This window comes from Myotis myotis, unplaced genomic scaffold (assembly GCF_014108235.1).
Source record: "Myotis myotis isolate mMyoMyo1 unplaced genomic scaffold, mMyoMyo1.p scaffold_m19_p_1, whole genome shotgun sequence".
NCBI classification, from domain to species: Eukaryota; Metazoa; Chordata; class Mammalia; order Chiroptera; family Vespertilionidae; genus Myotis; species Myotis myotis.
In genome coordinates, this window is record NW_023416313.1 from 148,051,235 (window position 1) to 148,070,687 (window position 19,453).

At 45.4% G+C, this 19,453-nt stretch overlaps 1 protein-coding gene across 1 annotated transcript; it reads left to right on the forward strand.

The window, feature by feature from the left end:
• The first annotated feature begins 1,899 nt into the window (after nucleotides 1–1,899).
• PSMB5 (proteasome 20S subunit beta 5) lies at nucleotides 1,900–8,811 on the forward strand. Its single transcript, XM_036355729.1, has 3 exons — nucleotides 1,900–2,139; nucleotides 3,690–3,996; nucleotides 8,312–8,811. The coding sequence occupies exons 1-3, from the start codon at nucleotides 1,942–1,944 to the stop codon at nucleotides 8,596–8,598; spliced, it is 792 nt and encodes a 263-aa protein (XP_036211622.1). The 5' UTR covers nucleotides 1,900–1,941; the 3' UTR covers nucleotides 8,599–8,811.
• Nucleotides 8,812–19,453: the final 10,642 nt, after the last annotated feature.

Here is a 19,453-nt window from a genome sequence, read left to right on the forward strand (position 1 = left end):
AGAGAGAGAAATAGAAACATCAATGATGAGAGAGAATCACTGATCAGCTGCCTCCTACATGCCCCCCACTGGGGATCAAGCCCACAACCCGGGCATGTGCCCTTGACCGGAACTGAACCCAGGACCCTTCAGTCCGCAGGCTGACGTCCATCCACTGAGCCAAACCAGCCAGGGCACAAAGCACATTATTATTGTAGATCACGCAGGGAGAACAAAGGGTAAAATATTTAACTGCAGCAGTGTTTGACTATATTCTGTGCAGTGAGAAAACCTGAAGTCATTTTCAAGGTCCACCATTTCTTACTTCTTTTCAGTCGGGTCAAGCTTCTAAACTTTCTAAATCTCTGTTTCCAGCTAATGAAAAGAAAATGGGATTCTACCGAGTCTCCTATCTACCTACTCCAGGACCTCTGTGAGGATCAAATGAGATGAGGCACGGGAAAACACTGCACAGACATTTGGTTAAACTGTAAAGTGTTTGCACCTGGCTATAAAGCAAGTCAGGTTCCTGCGCTGAAGAAACTCCAAGGAAGCTAGTCCCTCGGGCAGTGATGGCGAACCTTTTGAGCTCGACGTGTCAGCATTTTGAAAAACCCTAACTTAACTCTGGTGCCGTGTCACATATAGAAATTTTTTGATATTTGCAACCATAGTAAAACAAAGACTTATATTTTTGATATTTATTTTATATATTTAAATGCCATTTAACAAAGAAAAATCAACCCCAAAAAATGAGTTCGCGTGTCACCTCTGACACGCGTGTCACCGGTTCGCCATCACTGCCCTCGGGAGAGGAAGCCCGCGTTGCGATGTGATGTCATTACCCGGCGCCCACAGCAGCTGTTTCTGGGCCGGGCTGTGGGCCACATTTTGTGCCATGGGGTCTTGGCGGCGTTGGTTGTGATTTGGGGGTGTCGCTCCGGCGTGGCGGGGGCTGTGTCCCACTTGGGGAAGCAGAGTGTTGGTTTGTCAGTGCCAGGTCCGTGGTGCCATTTATTTTTAAATGGCCAGGGCGCCTGGCAGCTCCTGCACTGAGCATCTGCCCTCGGGGGGCCACAGCTACCGGGTGGATGGACACTTAGCCTTTTATAAATATAAATATTGCAAATGTTAACCACAGTAAGTTTAGTTTACACACACTTCACTGCACATTTTTGTTATTGTTGTTATGATAAGAATATTTTAAGATCTACTCTCTTTGTAACTTTCAAGTATACAATATAGTGTCGTTAACTATAGTCATCATGCTGTGTATTAGATTCCCAGAATATATTCTTCTCATAACTGGAAGTTTATACCCCTCGACCAATTTCTCCCCATTTCCCTAACCCTCGGCCCTGGCAACCACCACTTTATTCTGTGGTGGTTTTTTTTTTCCTTTTTGCTGCGCTTTTTCCACAAACAAATGTGGTTTAACTAACTTCGTAGGAAGATGACCTCAGAGCAGATCATTATTTTATCCAGTAAAACAAGATGGCATTTCCATTTCAGAGGCGTCCCTGGGTGCTGAAGCGGGGGAGACGGGAGGCGTTGCTGGGACACCCGGCCGGGCGGGGCCACTCGCAGCTACGCGTTCAGAACCGTTTTCCCCAGTCACGCCCTTCTCAAAGATGGCCGGCCTGGCTTCCCACGCAACAGGGACCTTCCCGATCGCTCCCTAGGGATTTGAGGTTAAGCTAATCCAGGACCGCTTGCATGACAAAACCTAAAATGGCAGGCATATCCCTTTAGAGTTTAAGGGCAGTGAAGCCACTTTTTTTTTCCCCCGCTCGGGGAAAATGGTCCCTTGCATCTGGCTCTGGTCTTTAGAGGCGTGGTTGCCAGGAGTTAAAATGGCTCCTCCCTGAGATGCAATAGGAAGTGAAGCTGTGACGGCAAGACGTTGCCCGGCCGTTATCTCCTGGGCGTTCTCGGAGGCGGCTCCCAGTGCCCTTACTAGACATGGCGCTGGCCAGTGTGTTGGAGAGCTCGGTACCGGCGAACCGGCACGGGTTTTTCGGACTCGGAGGTCGTGCAGATCTGTTGGACCTGGGTCCAGGTAGTCCCAGCGATGGGCTGAGCCTTGCCGCACCCAGCTGGGGTGTCCCAGAGGAGCCGAGGATCGAAATACTTCATGGGACCACCACCCTGGCCTTCAAGGTGCGGACCCGGCAGCTGAGCCGGACCGGAGCCCGCAGTGGCCGCGCCGCGAAGCCCAGGCCGAGGCTCGGGTCCCTCGTCCCGACCCTGACGGTGTCGCTGTCTCATTGCCCCGGGAGGCCTCGGTGCTCGCTCTGGCCGGGAGCGGGTGGGCTGGGCTGGGGCTGGGGCTGGGCGGGCCTGGGCCTGGGGCTCGGGCTGGGGCTGGTCCTGGGGCTGGGGCTGGGGCTGGGGCTGGGCCTGGGGCTTGGTCTCGGGCTGGGGCTAGGGATGGGCCTGGGGCTGGGGCTAGGGCTGGGGCTCGGCCTGGGCCTGGGCCTGGGGCTCGGGCTGGGGCTGGGCCTGGGGCTCGGCCTGGGCCTGGGCCTGGGGCTCGGGCTGGGGCTGGGCCTGGGCCTGGGCCTGGGCCTGGGGCTTGGTCTCGGGATGGGGCTGGGCTGGGCTGGGCCTGGGGCTGGGACTCTTGCTGGGCCTGGGCCTGGGGCTCGGGGTGGGGCTGGGCCTGGGGCTCGGGCTGGGCCTGGGCCTGGGCCTGGGGCTTGGTCTCGGGATGGGGCTGGGGCTGGGCCTGGGGCTTGGTCTCGGGATGGGGCTGGGGCTGGGCTTGGGGCTGGGACTCTTGCTGGGCCTGGGGCTCGGGCTCGGGCTGGGCCTGGGGCTGGGACTCTTGCTGGGCCTGGGGCTGGGCCTGGGGCTTGGTCTCGGGATGGGGCTGGGGCTGGGCCTGGGGCTGGGACTCTGGCTGGGCCTGGGGCTGGGCTGGGGTAAGAGGGAGAAAGCGCCCGAGGCCACTTAGGTTGATTCCTTGGCGACTTCAGGTCGCTTCCTCCCAGAAAAGGGGAGGCAGCAGCAGCAAGGAACTTGGGCAGAGGGAAGGCGGTTGGTTGTAACCATTCACCAAAGGTTATGGAAACGGAATGGTTACAACCCGGCGAGGATAACGAACAGGTTGTGGCGAGAGGGGGATCTTGAGAGGCAGCGCGTGTCCCGGGGGCCGGACTCGGGGTTCCTGGCCCAGCTTTGCGGTAACCGCTCGCGATCTTGGACTCGTCGTTCTATCGCATTGAGCCTTCTTCCTCAGCCATAAAGTGAAAGAAACACCGTTTACACCTGTGTCACGGTATTGATGTGAAGCTCAAGTGACACTAATATGTGGGGAAGTCTATTGCAATGATTTTCAACTTTTTTTTAATCTCATGGCACACGTAAACTAATTACTAAAATTCTGTGGCATACCAAAATATATGGTTTTTTTGCAGATCTGACCCAAAAAATAAGGTGTAATTTTGATTTGTTCACACCGGGCGACTACTGTGTTGGCTGGTGTCTTTTTTTGACAATCTAAGGGGAAAGACGTCAGTGCCCCTGACTAAATAGGTATTGCATGTTTTAAAATTTCTCGGGGCACACTGGTTGGAAATTGCCGGTAAGTTGTGAAGTGAAAATGACAGAGAAAAAGATGTACTGGGCTTGCACTGATGCAAAAAGAAAAGTCAGGGAGATGTTTTTGTAGTCTAAGTGGCCTGCGTTGTGTTCTCTGATCTGAACAGTTCAAACATGGAGTCATTGTTGCAGCGGACTCCCGGGCCACAGCGGGCGCCTACATTGCCTCCCAGACGGTAAAGAAGGTGATAGAGATCAACCCCTACCTGCTGGGCACCATGGCTGGGGGTGCAGCGGATTGCAGCTTCTGGGAGCGGCTGTTGGCTCGGCAGTGTCGAATCTATGAGCTTCGAAACAAGGAACGCATCTCAGTAGCAGCTGCCTCCAAACTGCTCGCCAACATGGTTTATCAGTATAAAGGCATGGGGCTGTCCATGGGCACCATGATCTGTGGCTGGGACAAGAGAGGCCCCGGTGAGTTAAGCTTCAAGCTCATAATTCTTGGGGCTGACACTACAGAGAGGAGGGGCTGGATGAACAGATGAGTGAAAAGGCTTTGGATCCTTGCTGGGATCTGTCGATCCGTTTCCCGATAATCTTTGTTAAAGGAAGGCACTGTGGTGTGGAAACGGGCGTGGAGTTGGGCTAGCTGTGTCTGACTACCCATGTGACCTTAGGCGGTTGCTTATTACATGAAGTAATACACATAAAGCATGTAGCTTCTGGCACATAATATTTTTGCTTCTATTCTGTCTCCCATAAAATAAGACGACCTACAAAGAATATATTTGAGAATTGAAGTGCATAATAATAGACATAAAATATCTAGTCAGTGTTACCTAATAGAGATATAATGTGAGCCACACCTGATTTTAAATTAACAATTTATTTAATCCAAAATACCTAAATTATCATTTCCACAAGTGACATTAGCCCCATTTCAAGTGCTAAATAGACACATGTGGCTAGGGCTACTGTATTGGACCCCGAATATGTAGGAAGTCGCTGCTCAAAAGTTAGTCATTTCTCTTTCTTTTTTCCCTTTAGGACTCTTTGGCCTCGAAAGGGCCTTCATGTACATCTTCTTTCCGTGCTTAATATACTCATCCTAGGTCTTGTTCTGTCATCTCTGAAAAGAAATTCCTTAGCCTAGTTTCCTTTCCAGTACATAAAAACTTTGCCAGGAAGTTCAACCTTATATCTGATGTCAACTCCTTTTCAGCCAATTTTTAAAAAGTATTTTTTTATTGATTTCAGAGAGGGAGAGCGAGCGAGAGAGAAACATCAATGATGAGAAAGAATCATTGATCGGCTGCCTCCTGCATGCCACACACTGGGGATAGAGCCCACAACTCAGGCATGTGTCCTGATTTGGAATCAGAACCGTGACCTCCTGGTTCATAAATCTATGCTCAACCACTAAGCCACACCAGCCAGGCTCAGCCAGTTTTGAATGTTCCTTTAGTCAAATTGGAATACAGCTAGTCACCTTCTGTGTAATTTTCCCCCTTAATGCTTAAAAATAGTTATTTTTGCCCTTGCTGGTTTGGCTTAGTGGATAGAGCATCCACCTGCAGACTGAAGGGTTCTGGGTTTGATTCCGGTCAAGAGCACATGCCCAGGTTGTGGGCTTGACCCCCCACTAGGGGCCGTGCGGGAGGAAACCAATCAATGATTTTCTCTCATCGTTGATGTTTCTATCGCTCTCCCTCTCCCTCTCTAGAATCAATAAAAATATATTGTAAAAAAAGTTATTCTTTTCTCTTACTGTTTTTGATTCATTCATTTACCTGCTTACTAAATGCCTAGTTTTCCTTTGTCCAACGACTATGGGATACCCACCACTTTTTTTTTTTTTAATATATTTTATTGATTTTTCACAGAGAGAAAGGGAGAGGTATAGAGAGTTAGAAACATCAGTGAGAGAGAAATATCGATTCAGCTGCCTCCTGCACACTCCCTACTGGGGATGTGCCCGCAACCAAGGTATATGCCCTTGACCAGAATTGAACCTGGGACCCTTTAGTCCTCAGGCTGAGACTCTATCCACTGAGCCAAACCGGTTAGGGCCATACCCACCGCTTTTTCACTTGCTTTGGAGAATATCAGTTCACTACTCAATGGAAGATGAATGAGGAGATTAAAAAGTGGATGTGAAAGAGGAGCTCAGTTTGTTACTTTGGAAATTGAGACACTTTTCTCTTTGAAAGGTGTGCAAGAACAGTTCATACATGTTGCATGATCTAGGGAAGCACCTTGGAAATGCTGCTTTGAACCTTTAGCTATTTGGTTTGGTACAAGTGATGGAAATAGTGTAACAGTGTACAGAAGCTGGCTAGCAAGAAAAACCTAGGAAGCTAGAGCATAGCTTAAATTCTACCTTCTCAAACCCCTCCTGACAGCCTGTCCCATTCAGGAGAAGTCAACTCCTTGCTTCAAGAAGCAAACTGAGCCCAGCTGGCATGACTCAGTGCTTTAGCATTGACCTATGAACCAGAAGGTGGAGGCTCAATTCCCAGTCCAGGCACATGCACAAGTTGCAGGCTCATCCCCAGTGAGGGGTGTGCAGGAGGCAGCCGATCGAGGATTCTCTCATCATTCATGTTTTTATCTATTCCTCTCCCTCTCTGAAATCAATAAAAGTATATATATATATATATATTTTTTTTTTAAAGAAGCAGAATGAGAAAGGATCATAGATTACTTAATACAAGACTGAATGAGATGAATACCATCTTTTCTTTTTCTTTTTTGTTTTCCTCACCTGAGGATATTTTTCCATTGGTTTTTAAAGAGTGGAATGGAGAGGGAGAGACAGAGAGAAGGAAACATCAGTATGAGAGAGACACAACGATTGGTTGCCTATCACACACGCCCGACCAAGCCCAGGGATTGAGCCTGCAAATGAGGTATATGCCCTTGACAGAATCGAACCTGGGACTCTCCAGTCTGCAGCACGACGCTCTATCCACTGAGCCAAATCGGCTGTGGCTGAATACCATTTTTTAAATGCTGAAGGAGTTCTGAGGAGGAGAGGATTACTTCTGATGGGAGGAATTGTGGAAGATTTCATGGACAGGTTGCAGTTTTCTAAGATGTGAAAATGAGAGTATAGAAACATAATGAACAAAGGAAGGGAGAAGCATGAGGGCTGGGGGGAAGTATTTGGAAGTCCAATTTAATTGGAACTAAAGGAATGTGAAGAGTAGAGATCCATAAAGCCAGAAAGGTAAACTGGAACCAAATGGTGAGCCAGCTAAGCAAGGTAGAGGCAGTGGGACTGAGGAGGAGATAAATTGGGGTAGACATTAGAACAGTGATGGCGAACCTTTTGAGCTCGGCGTGTCAGCATTTTGAAAAACCCTAACTTAACTCCAGTGCCGTGTCTCATAGAAATTTTTTGATATTTGCAACCATAGTAAAAGAAAGACTTATATTTTTGATATTTATTTTATATATTTAAATGCCATTTAACAAAGAAAAAATCAACCAAAAAAATGAGTTCACGTGTCACCTCTGACAAGTGTGTCATAGGTTCACCATCACTGCATTGGAACCATCTGAACCTGAAAATCGATAAGAGCAGTGATTCTCAACCTGGCTTGCATTAGATCACCCAAAGAACTTAAAAAACAAGCCCTGTGCTTATCCCTCACCCCAGACCAATTGAAAAAGAATACCTTGAATAAGTCCTAGACATTTTTTTAAAGTTTCCTTAGATTATTCTAGCGCATAGTAAGAGTTGAGAACCACTGAAATAGGAAAAAGATTAGTGAAACCATTACAGAAATTAAAAATACAGCAGAAATTGTGTCTTGATGGGACACAAGAGAGATGAGTTTGGTAGATAATGATAGTTTGGTTGATAGTATTTGAGGACAAGATGTTTGAATCTGAACATGGTGACAAAGGCTTGGAATTGATAAAAATTTTATTAAAATCTTTGTCTTAAGTTTTTATCTATATGAGAGGTCCGCTAATTTTTTCATAAAGGTCCAAGTAATAAGTATTTTAGGTTTGCAATCAGTATGGTCTTTGTCTCAACTACTTACTTAACTGTCCTTCTTTAGAGTAAAAGCAGTCATAGACGAGTGAGTGTGGCTGTATTACAATAAAACTTTATTTACAAAAACAGACAGTTGGCCTGGCTAAACCCTAGTCTATACCAGCACTGTCCAGTAGAAATAAAATGTGAGCCATATATGTAATTTTAAACTTTATAGTAGCCACATTTAAAAATTAAAAATAAACAAATTTTCATGGAATACTTTATTTAACCCAATAGATCAAAAATATCATTGTGTGACGTGGTTCTAGCTTCATTTCAAATGCTCATTAGTCAATGTGGCTAGTGGTTACCACATTGGACAGTGATTTGGAACTGTAGGCTTTATTCTCTACTGTATAATGTATGTCTTGTGCCCCAGATAGTCTACTTTGAGGGCTAGGATTTTTAAAAATATTATCTCGCACAGAAGTTCTGTGCTTGAAACCTAAGTCATTTGAATTATACTTGCTTTTTGGTTATACAGACAGGACAGAAAGTGGTTACTACAATGTGAGGCGAGATGGATTGGTATATTGTAGAATCCCGGAGTCTTAATATTTAATTTGATTCCTCCGGCCTTTTTTTTTTTTTTAAGCAATTTTATAGTAGTGCTTTTTTCTTGTATTTGTGTTGGTCTCCCTTGGGTTTCAAGAGTGATGGAGATCTGTTGCCTTGGAGGATGAATTAGATGTCAAAAGGGGTGGTCATTTGTTTTCCTGCTAACCTCATCTCTCTTTCCAGGCCTCTACTACGTGGACAGTGAAGGAAACCGGATCTCGGGGGTCACCTTCTCTGTAGGTTCTGGCTCTGTGTATGCATATGGGGTCATGGATCGGGGTTACTCCTATGACCTAGACGTGGAAGAGGCCTATGATCTGGCCCATCGAGCCATCTACCAAGCCACCTATAGAGATGCCTACTCAGGAGGTTCGGTCAACCTCTACCATGTCCGTGAGGATGGCTGGATCCGAGTCTCCAGTGATAATGTAGCTGATTTACATGACAAGTACACTCGATCTACCCCCTGAAGGAGGGTGGATATAGCTACTTGTGTTTGGGGTGACTGTTGTTGGTAATATGGGTACAACTCCCCATTCTGTAGTGGAGGGGTCCCCAATTGTATTGCTTGTTTTTTAAGCTCTGGTGCATTAACCTCTATTGTTACAGTTGTTAATGAGCTGTTGCGAAGGTGAAGATTGCTTTTCCTTTCTTGGACGTTAGCATTACACTACTGGACCTCAGCCTGTGTTGTGTCTTTTTTCCACCCTGTCCCTCCTCTAAGCACTTTACAGTCAAATAAGCCAGGACAGTGGGAGGGAAGTGACTGTATTACCGGAAACTGTGGTGTGAAGACATTGTCTAGTGAATACATTAATGTCCCCACTTATGAAGCTAATAACAAAGGAGAAGGAGAGAGGAGCAGGGAGGAGGGAGAGACTTCCCGGTTCCGTTTGCAAAGATGAAAAGTTGATGAGGTAGAAAGATGCACAGGGCTGTACCAGGCAGAGCTGCAGAGGCCCTCACCCTGTGGTGTGGGAGGGTAGACTGGTGTTACAGGCAGAGCAGAAAGCGGAGAAGGTAAATCTTGAATTTTAAACCAATTGAGAAGGGAAAGCTTGGACCCCGGGAAAAGAGAAGACAAAAAGGTGAATGCGAAAGCAGTAGTGACCACAAGCTTGGTAGCCCCACAGTGTGTACGTGTTGGGGACAGAGAGGGATGATGGTGGCTTATATACTCCTGGGCAGGAAGCAGCACAAAACTGTCTCTGGAACATGTGGGTGGGGAAGAAGCAGAGAGATGGCTGATTTATCACACCCAGCACTGAGGGGTTCCCAAGCTAGTGGTGGCAGCAGATGGCAAGACCTTCTGTTAAAGAGAAGGCATAGACATAGGGAAGGTGGAGGTTGATGGAAAAAACCTTTAAAAAAAAATGGGAGTGGAAGGCATAAACAGTACTGCTTTGTATTTAGCAAAAGTGAAGAAAGTGGTTGGTGACAACTGAGTGTCATGTTTTTCAGGGGTCATTCATAGAAATAGAGGGGTAAAGCCCCCTCCCTGTACTGTGGCTACCTTTCCTTCCTTCACCCCCTTCCCCCTCAGCCTATGCAGTCGACTTACTGATTAATGAGGGCTGTCCGCCAGGAACTGATCGAGGCTTGTTAATTCCATTTGTCAAATGCAGGGAAATTGGGAATTAGTGAGATTGGAGAAGGGAGTTTGGAAAACAAATGACTCTCGTGCCTAAGGAGATTCATTTTGCTGAAAAGTGCCTCAGGATTCCCTGGACTCAGGGAGCTGCCAGCATGGACCTGGACCTGCTCTGCGGGCAAAGCAGGGAGGAGCCATTGGCCAATGGCGAACTGGAGGTAGAGGTACAGTCATCCTCTCAGGACACTGTTTTGCAGATCTTTTTATTTTTTAAATATGCTTGTATTGGTTTTAGAGAGAGGAAGGGAGAGGGAAAGAGAGAAACATTGATGAGAGAAATATCATTGACCAGCTGCCTCCTGTGCACCTCTCACCTGGGATCAACCCTGAAACCGAGGCATGTGCCTCACCGGATGACCGAAAATTGAACAGGTGACCTCTTAGTACATGGGTTGATGCTCAACCACTGAGCCACACTGGCTGGGCTGCAGATCTTTTAAAAAATGAGAAATCCCAAAATCTGAAAGAAATCAAATCAGGTTGAAATAGAACTGAGGGTCCAAAACCTCAACCATTGAACTCCCCCACCCCTGGAACCACAACTCTCCCTTTCCACCTCCACCCGCCATACATACACATACTCCCTGGCACTTCTTAAAGCCCGAAGGAACATAAGTGTTTTTTTTTAATACTTACCTGAGGGTAAGTTTTTCATTGATTCCAGAGAGAGAGAAAAATCGAATGCTTGCCTTACACATGTGCCCCAGGGTATTGAACCCACAACCTGGGTATGTGCCCTGCCCAGGAATCGAACCTGCAACCCTTCAGTGCACGGGACTATGCTATAACCAGTGGATTACACCAGCCAGGGCCCAAGGAACACAGTCTGAAAATACCTGCCCTGGGGAATAACCTTAAGGGTGGAAAGAAAGTTGAAGATTGTAATTCTTTATGACCCCAGAGAGCATAAAACTCCCTAGGCCAGTGATGGCGAACCTATGACACGCATGTCAGAGGTGACACGCGAACTCATTGTTTTGGTTGATTTTTCTTTGTTAAATGGCATTTAAATATATAAAATAAATATCAAAAATATAAGTCTTTGTTTTACTATGGTTGCAAATATAAAAAAATGTTTATATGTGACACGGCACCAGAGTTAAGTTAGGGTTTTTCAAAATGCTGACACGTCGAGCTCAAAAGGTTCGCCATCACTGGCCTAGGCTCTTAGCCCATGATGGAAAAGTCAGTCTGGAGAAAAGAGATGGTCTTAAAGCAATGTTGCTCTTGCCCTGTTTCCGTCTCACCCTTGGCTTTGGCAGTGGTTTGGGTGTTTAATGTGAACACCTACTCTTCACTAGCTGCGTCATGTTCAGGCAAGAAAAAGCATAAGCAACAGTCCCATGTTCTCTTCTGGCATATCCCTGTTTCTGTCCTCTCCTGGATCTTAGATGAAAGGATTACGTAATAGAAGAAATCAACTTGTGGAAGGTTTTTTGGAAAGAATAGAGAAGAGGTAGAGGAAAACGGCAAGACTCTAGGCCCAATCATATCCCTGTGTGCAGTGTGGTTTCTTGCTGCTGGGGACTGTGGGAAGTTGGCTTTGCAGCAGTGTATGTCTCTGCTTGTGTGGGATGATGGATGCCGCATAGGGTTGGAGAGATGCTGTTGAGTGGAGTGTACCAGTTCAGGGACTCCCATCAGATTCAATTTCCCAATGCAGTCCTCTTGACAAAGGATGATGGAAAAGAAATCGCCTTAAATAGCAGGAAGATTAATTTCTCTCGGCAGCTCCCAGGCATCCAAGGGACAGGGCTCTTTAAGTGATGTCTGACAATATCTCCTCCTTCCACAGATAGCACAGTAACACCAAAATCTAATTCTTTCTACTGATGGGACTAATCTAATTAAACAGGGAGCAAACACTCCTAGAGGCCCCGTGCTTCTCTTGCTAGCAGGGAATGCTGTGGGTTGAAGCATCTCCACACCAGGGAGGGGGGGCTGTGGGGAGCAGCAGTGCACTCTGGGGTGAGTAGAATGTTCATGAGGGAAGGTGACAGGTAGGTGAGGACATGGGGAGCGGGGAGGAAGGGCACAGTGAAAGCAAATCAGGACTGAAGCATAATAGTCACTGATTGTTCCCTCTTTAGGCAAAACCAGAAGGTCAATGTCTCTTGTTATCCTCCTCAGCTAGCAGATGAGAAAACTGTCAAAGCTATGTGGGGAGTGGAAGGTTATATCCTTCGAGGGGGAATAAAACACCAGATTTATTCTGGTCCACGGATTCTGTGTGGTCTGTTAGGAAAGAGGTGGGATGGAAAGGGAGGAAGGTGAAAAAAGGTGGAGAGAAACAGGGGAGCATGTCCCTTGTCTCAGAAGAAAAGAGGGTGATTGGGTCAATGAAGAATTTCTATGAGACATGAGCCTATCTCATTTGGGGAGTACAGTCAGGTTTTTTATTTCCTAGTAGAAGAGCCCCTCTTGCCAGGGCTATAGCAGAAAATTAGTTACCTTGAAACTGACCAACAGCAGTGACCTCAAGACATGATCAAGTGCTTTATGGTTTAAAATATACGCATATTGCAACCAAGCATCTCTGCTGGTTTGTTTGTCTTTTAATTCTAGTTTCCCTTTAGGAAGCCAGAATCACATTGGGAAAGTTTTAATTATAGTGAGCAAGAGGAGAGCAAACACAGCAATGAGAACTGCCCTCATCAGCAGCTGCTGCCACCTCCCGCCTGACCTAGGCCGCCCCCTCGGTCCCCGCTCCCACGCTCCCACGTGGCAGCTGACCTGGCAGCTGACCGCCTGCATTCCTGCAGTGCTCCCCAGGCTGGGCCTCAGAGCCACGTTCTTGCTTCCAGGGGCTCTGCCCCACTGAAGCATTTAAATAAAAAATATTTCTAAAATGTCCCATTCACAGCTGGTAGTGGGTCAGGCGGAAGCAATTCTACCCATGTCAGCTTCTTGGGTTTATTTAACCCAACTCACTTTCCCTGAAGCTTTTGTCTGAGTTAGGTGCCAAGTCTCACTGATCTTAACACTTTATAGTCCATATTTAGCTGTCATCAGCCATGAATATCTGACTAGATTATTTGATAGGAAATCAGACATCGTGGAGTCAATCTTTTCTGATGCCTCCCCCTACTCCTCACCCCTACCATCCTCTCAGGCTGCCTCTTCTTTCTAACCTCCCTTTGTTTGATTTCTTTATAAAAAATTCTCTCACTTTATAAAAATCCTCTTTTCTTTCCTCCATAGAATTTAAATAAAAATCAGTCAATCAATAAACCAAGTGCTGCTTATGGACTTTAATGTAACAAGAAAAGGTTATCACTAGCTGCTGGGAACCCAAAAAAGCTGGTTGTTACAGAAGCAAACACAGATGGACTTCGAGAAAGTGAGAGTACAAGAGACAAATGAGAGACAAACAGAAAAGCAACTCATGGACAGCGAAAATAAGATTGAGCAAAGTGGAGAGGAAGACATGGACATGGCAGAGAAGATGGATGGAGACACTGATGGGCAGAGGTGGACTGTGAAGGGGGGTCAGGGAGTGAGAAAGAAGACTCAGAAGGACAGTGATAGAGAGAGTGGGCAGGGGAATAGCGAGGAAGGAGCGGCTGGAAGCTAATGCACAATGAAACATGTCCCCCTGGAGACAGATAATTTCTCCGGCCGTACATAATGAGCACGTGCCTCTCTGTGTGTTGCCCCTGGACTGTCACAGTCACTTAGATTCCGCAAGAATCTCTCTGTGTCTCCACCACTTGTGCAAGGTTGGAAAGATTTGAGCTCTCTCAGAATAACCTCAATCCAGCCAGGCCAAAACCAGATAAGTAGAAACCTCTCTCAGAAGAGCAGCAGGCTGAGTCAGGATCACAGATTTAGTCCCTTTTAACATTTCATTTTTAAAAGTCGTGAAGAGATCCTCTCTCCCCTCACCCGCATACTCCCTGGCCATGCACCTCACACATCGCTAACACATCCCCTTTTTTCTATACATGCTCAGGGCCAAGGCTGTTCAAATAAAGAGAGAAGGGCCACAAACTTCCAAAAAGACAAGAATAGCAGGTGCTTCAGGTAAGAATGAAATAATTAGGTCCAAGCAGGAATGTGGTACACCACAAGGGACCAAAGTCAAGGGGATATTTTTGCAACTTCTGCAGCTCTTCTCCCAGCCTCAACACCATCACTATCCCAGGACATCATACATTCTAAGCTTCCCCATGCACACAGAGTAGTACATAGTCCATTGTGTATTACTGTAGCAGCTCATCTCAAGTGCTGACATACAGTGTTGTCTGATTAGAGGGAATCCACTAAGCACCAGGGTTCTATGGAAGGTTCATAATCACCCTGTGTCTCTTGGCTGCACTCACAGCTTAATCATTTTAAAAATTTATCTTTATTGTTGAAAATATTACAGATATCACCTCCTGTTTCCCCCCACCAATGACCCCCTTCACTCTGCACCTGCCCCTTCCAAGCCTTCACCACACTATTGTTTATGTCCATGGGTATGCATATCCTAAATAATAAAACCCTAATATGCAAATTGACCAAACAGTGGAACGACCAGTCACTATGATGCGCACTGACCACCAGGGGGCAGATGCTCAAAGCAGGAGCTGCCCCCTGGTGGTCAGTGCGCTCCCACAGGGGGAGCGCTGCTCAGCCAAAAGACAGGCTCACAGCTGGCGAGTGCAGCAGCAGTGGCAGGAGCCTCTCCCGCCTCTGTAGTAGCACTGAGGACCCCTTGGGGGATGTCCGACTGCTGGCTTAGACCCACTCCCCATGAGAGGGCCCAGGCCAGGCTGAGGGACTCCCCCCTGCCCAATGCATGAAGGTCATTCACTGGGCCTCTAGTATGCATATAAATTTCCCAGTGAATCTCTCCCCACCCACCTATCCCCACCCCTGCCTCCCTCTGAAATTCAACAGTCTGTTCCATAGTTCTATGTATCTGGAACTATTTTGTTCATGAGCAGATGAGTGGATAAAAAAGCTATGGTACATTTACTCAATAGAATACTCACAGCTTAACCTTTAGAAAAGAGAGTAATAGAGCATTTTAAACTAGAACAACAGAGTAAGCATAGTCCCATATTTCTAACTACCTCCCAAAGAGAAACAATGTGCATAAAGATGGGTCAGCCTTAAGCCAACAGAGCCCAAGTGTTGTCCTTGACTAGGGTAGCAATGTTCCACATCCCATTTAAACAGCCTTAGGCATGTTATATTTAAAGAGCATCTATGCAGGGTCTCTGGTTGTTTCATGATATGTCTGTCTTAATTTTCAGTTAAACACTTACTATATTGTACTTTGTTCCCCAATGTCGGACATGGTGCAGGCTAGTCGGCAGAAATAATAGATGCACTTTAAAGAACAAATGAATGAATGAATGATTTCACTTTGGTGTCCTTATGCCAGTGATTCTTACCTTTCTCAGTATTGTGACTCCATATTATTTTGGGGGGAGGGGGGGACACTCTAGGGTGCTAGGGTGGTGACCCTAGAGAGGGAAGGGGTGATCCCTCTCCCTCCCAGACCTTGCCCCATGCATTTCTTCTATTTGATTGTTTCTGAGTTGTATCTTATTTATTTATTTATTTATTTATTTATTTATTTATTTATTTATTATTTTTGTTAATCCTCACCCGAGGATATTTTTCCATTGATTTTTAGGGAGAGTGGGAGAGAGAAGGAAAGACAGAGAGAAACATCGATGTGAGTGAAACACATTGATTGGTTGCCTCCTGCATGAGCCTGACCAGGTCCCAGACAGGGGAGGAGCCTGCAACCAAGGTACACGCCCTTGACCAGAATCAAACCCAGGACCCTTCAGTCCTCAGGCCGATGCTCTGTCCACTGAGCCAAACCAGCTAGGCCTGACTCCATATTACTGTTGAAGTTCAAGAGGCCATTTGCTATTCTTAAAAATACTATAAAACATTAATTTTTAAAATTAGGACAAATTAAAATTGCTTGTTTTAAGGAAGTAATTTTTTTAGTGTTATTCCACCCCTCTTTATAAGTGAAGATAATTAGGTATCATAGAAAGTGGTTTTAAGAAGAAGTCCTATCCATTCCTGGTATCTTTCTCTTCAAATGGCAGGATTAGTCTCATACAAAATATGGTTAGCTTCTGAAAAACTGACTCTAGGTGTAGCTCTCTGTAGGTTATCTCCCCTAGCATATTTTGTTTGTTTTGTCTTAGATCCTTGGACAGAGGCTTAGCCACTACCCAAGTCTGGTCCCTGGAAATGCTTTCATATCCTAGGCGGTGTTTATTAACATGCACTTGGGAATTTTCTGAAGCATTATAATGGAGTCCTAAAATCAATTAAGGAAACCCAGAGTCCACGAGACCATTTCCTTGTCTCAAAAAATGGCTGAATCTAAATAGCTAAAGCAAACCATGCTATTTATTTATATTTTAATTTTGAAATGTTTCAAACTTCAGAAAAGTTTAAAAATAGTACAACAAATACCCATATATCCTTCATATAGGTTCACTAACATATCATTTTGCTACATTTGCTTTATCTCTCTATATATCCATTTATTTATTAACTAGTGACCTGGTACACGGATTCGTGCACATTGAAAGGAAATTAACTAGAAGGTGGCCGGTGGGGTAGGACTGAGTGAGATGGGCTGGACACACCCTGGAGCCAACCTCCCATGTTCCCTCCCCAGTGTCTGCGGCGTCCCTCCAGCAGGTGGGGTCCCTCAGCCTGGCCTGCAGGGATCGGGCCGAAACCAGCTCTCTGATATCCCCCAAGGGGTCCCGGAGTGCAAGAGGGCACTCTGCAAAGTTGCTGTCATACAGGGTGTGTAACGCAAACACAAGTGTGCAGTAAACCAGATTCTGGGCCGACAGTGCCCCAGCAACAACATAACCCATGGCTGAAGGTGGAATCACGTAGCCCTGTGAGAAATTGGGCTCCCTCCTCTCTGGTTTCAGGGTGCGTCACCCAAGAACTGATGCTGCCAAGTCACTGCAACTCAGCAGCTCCTGCGTTGAGCGTCTGCCCCCTGGTGGTCAGTGCACATCATATCAACAGTTTGGATGGTCGGACACAGCATATTAGCCTTTTATATATATAGATATTTATTTTTACTAGATGGCCGGTGCACATATTGATGCACATTGAAAGACATTCCCAGTGATTCCTGAGCCAGGCACAAAGATGATGTTAAATAAGGTCCCACTGCCCCCTAGTTCTGTTGTTGTTTTTCATGAGTGTGTTACCTCTTTAGATGTGTGTTTGTTTCTGCGTTAGGAGGAGGAGTTGTGTTCTTTATAAATAAAGGTAGAAAAAAAAAAAAAGAAAGTAAATTAATTAGAAGGTGGCCGTGGAGCGGGACTGGGCAAGATGGGCTGGACACACCCTGGAGCCAACCTCCCACAGTTCCTCCCCAGCCAGCCACACCTGGGGCAGCACCAAAGCTTGAAGGGCATCTGCAGAGTTAGTGGGACTAGCCTGCGGGGAATTGGGCCAAAAACGGCAGTTGGCCCTGACCGGTTTGGCTCAGTGGATAGAGCGTCGGCCTGTGGACTGAAGGGTCCCAGGTTCGATTCCTGTCAAGGGCATGTACCTTGGTTGCAGGCACATCCCCAGTAGGGAGTGTGCAGGAGGCAGCTGATCGATGTTTCTCTCTCATCAATGTTTCTAACTCTCTCTCCCTCTCCCTTCCTCTCTGTAAAAAAATCAATAAAATATATTAAAAAAACAAAAAACAACAACAAAAAAAATGGCAGTTGGACATCCCCCAAGGGGTCCTAGAATGCAAGAGGGCACTCTGCAAAGTTGCTGTTGCTCGGCAGCTCCTGCATTGAGCATCTGCCCCCTGGTGGTCAGTGCACACCATAGCTACCCGCTGGCTGGTTGGCCAGTCGCTTAGCCTTTTATTTACTATATAGATATTTATTTTTACTGAATCTTTTGGAAATAAGTTACAGAGATCATGACATTTTACCTCTAAATGCATCTCCTAAAATCTAAGATATTCTCTTTCAAAACCACAATGCCATTATTACACCAATAACTTTTATATTAATATAATTATATTATCTAATATCCAGTCCATATTCAAATTCCCAACTGCCTCAATAATATCCAGTATAGCTTCCCCCCACACACCCCCCGGTCCAGATTTCAATCAAGATTTGTACATCACATTTAATTGTAATGTCTTTTTAGTTTTCTTTAATTTAGAACTGGCCCTCATATTTGTGTATGTGTCTTTTATGACATTTATGCTTTGTAGATTCCAGGCCATCATTCATCTTGTGCAGTCTGGATTGTCTGATTCTTTCTTCATGATGAGATTCAGGTGAGACATTTTTAGCAAGAATATTACCTAGGTGAGTCCGGCCGGCCGGCATGGCTCAGTGGTTCAGCATTGACCTATGAGCCAGGAGGTCACAGTTTGATTCTAGGTCGGCAGGGCACATGCCCAGGTTGCGGGCTCGATCCCCAGTGCGGGGTATGCAGGAGGCAGCTGATTAAGATTCTCTATCATCGTTGATGTATCTATCTCTCCCTCTCCCTTCCTCTCTAAAATCAATAAAAATATATTTTAAAATAAATAAAATTAAAAAAAAATATTACCTAGGTGATATTCAACCTTTCAACTGCACCACATCAGGATGCACACAGTGTCAGTTCATTACATTATTGGTGATGCAAAGTTTGCCTGCTAGGTTTCTCTATTGTAAAGGTATGCTTGCCCTTTGTAATTAGTTGGTAAACTAATAATAAGTAGATTGATTATTTGAGATCATATGAATATCCTGTTCTCCCACAATTTTTCACCCATTGGTTTTAGCATCTATATTGATGCTCCTTTTTGAATCAACATTTACATTAATGGTTGTCAAATGTTGGTTTTTCAAATTCTGTCATTTCATCTACATATATTGGCTAGAAAATTATCTTTCTTCTCTTCCTGTTCTTCTTTGTCTTCCTCCTCCTCCAACTTTTTTGCATTTATCTATCTTTAATTTTTTAAATTTTATTGCATTTTAATGTTTTTGTATTCATTGTATTTTACTGGTTTTTAAAGAAAAACTTCCCAGCTGTTAATATAATTTCTTTCTCTCTTTTTTTAAATCTTTATTGTTCACATTATTACAGATGTTCCTCTTTTTTCCCCCCATAGCTCCCCTCCACCCGGTTCCCACCCCACTCCAGGCCTTCCCCCGGCCCACCTACCTTGTCCATAGGTGTAAGCTCTTTGTCCAATCTTTTCCCGCACCCCCACATCCCCTTCCCCCCGAGGATTGTCAGTCTGCTCCCTTTCTATGCCCCTGATTCTATTAAATTCACCAGTTTACTCTGTTCATCAGTTTTTTTATTCATTTGATTTTTAGGTTCACTTGTTGATAGATATGTATTTGTTGTCACTTTGTTGTTCATAATTTTTTATCTTTACCTTTTTCTTCTTCTTCCTCTTCTTAGAGAATACCCTTCAACATTTCATATAATACTGGTTTGGTGGTGATGAACTCCCCTAGCTTTTTCTTGTCTGTGAAGCTCTTTATCTGACGTTCAATTCTAAATGATAACTTTGCTGGGTAGAGTAATCTTGGTTGTGGGTTCTTGCTATTCATCACTTTGTATATTTCTTGCCACTCCCTTCTGGCCTGCATAGTTTCTGTTGAGAAATCAGCTGACAGTCATATGGGTACTCCCTTGTAGGTAACTGACTGTTTTTCTCTTGC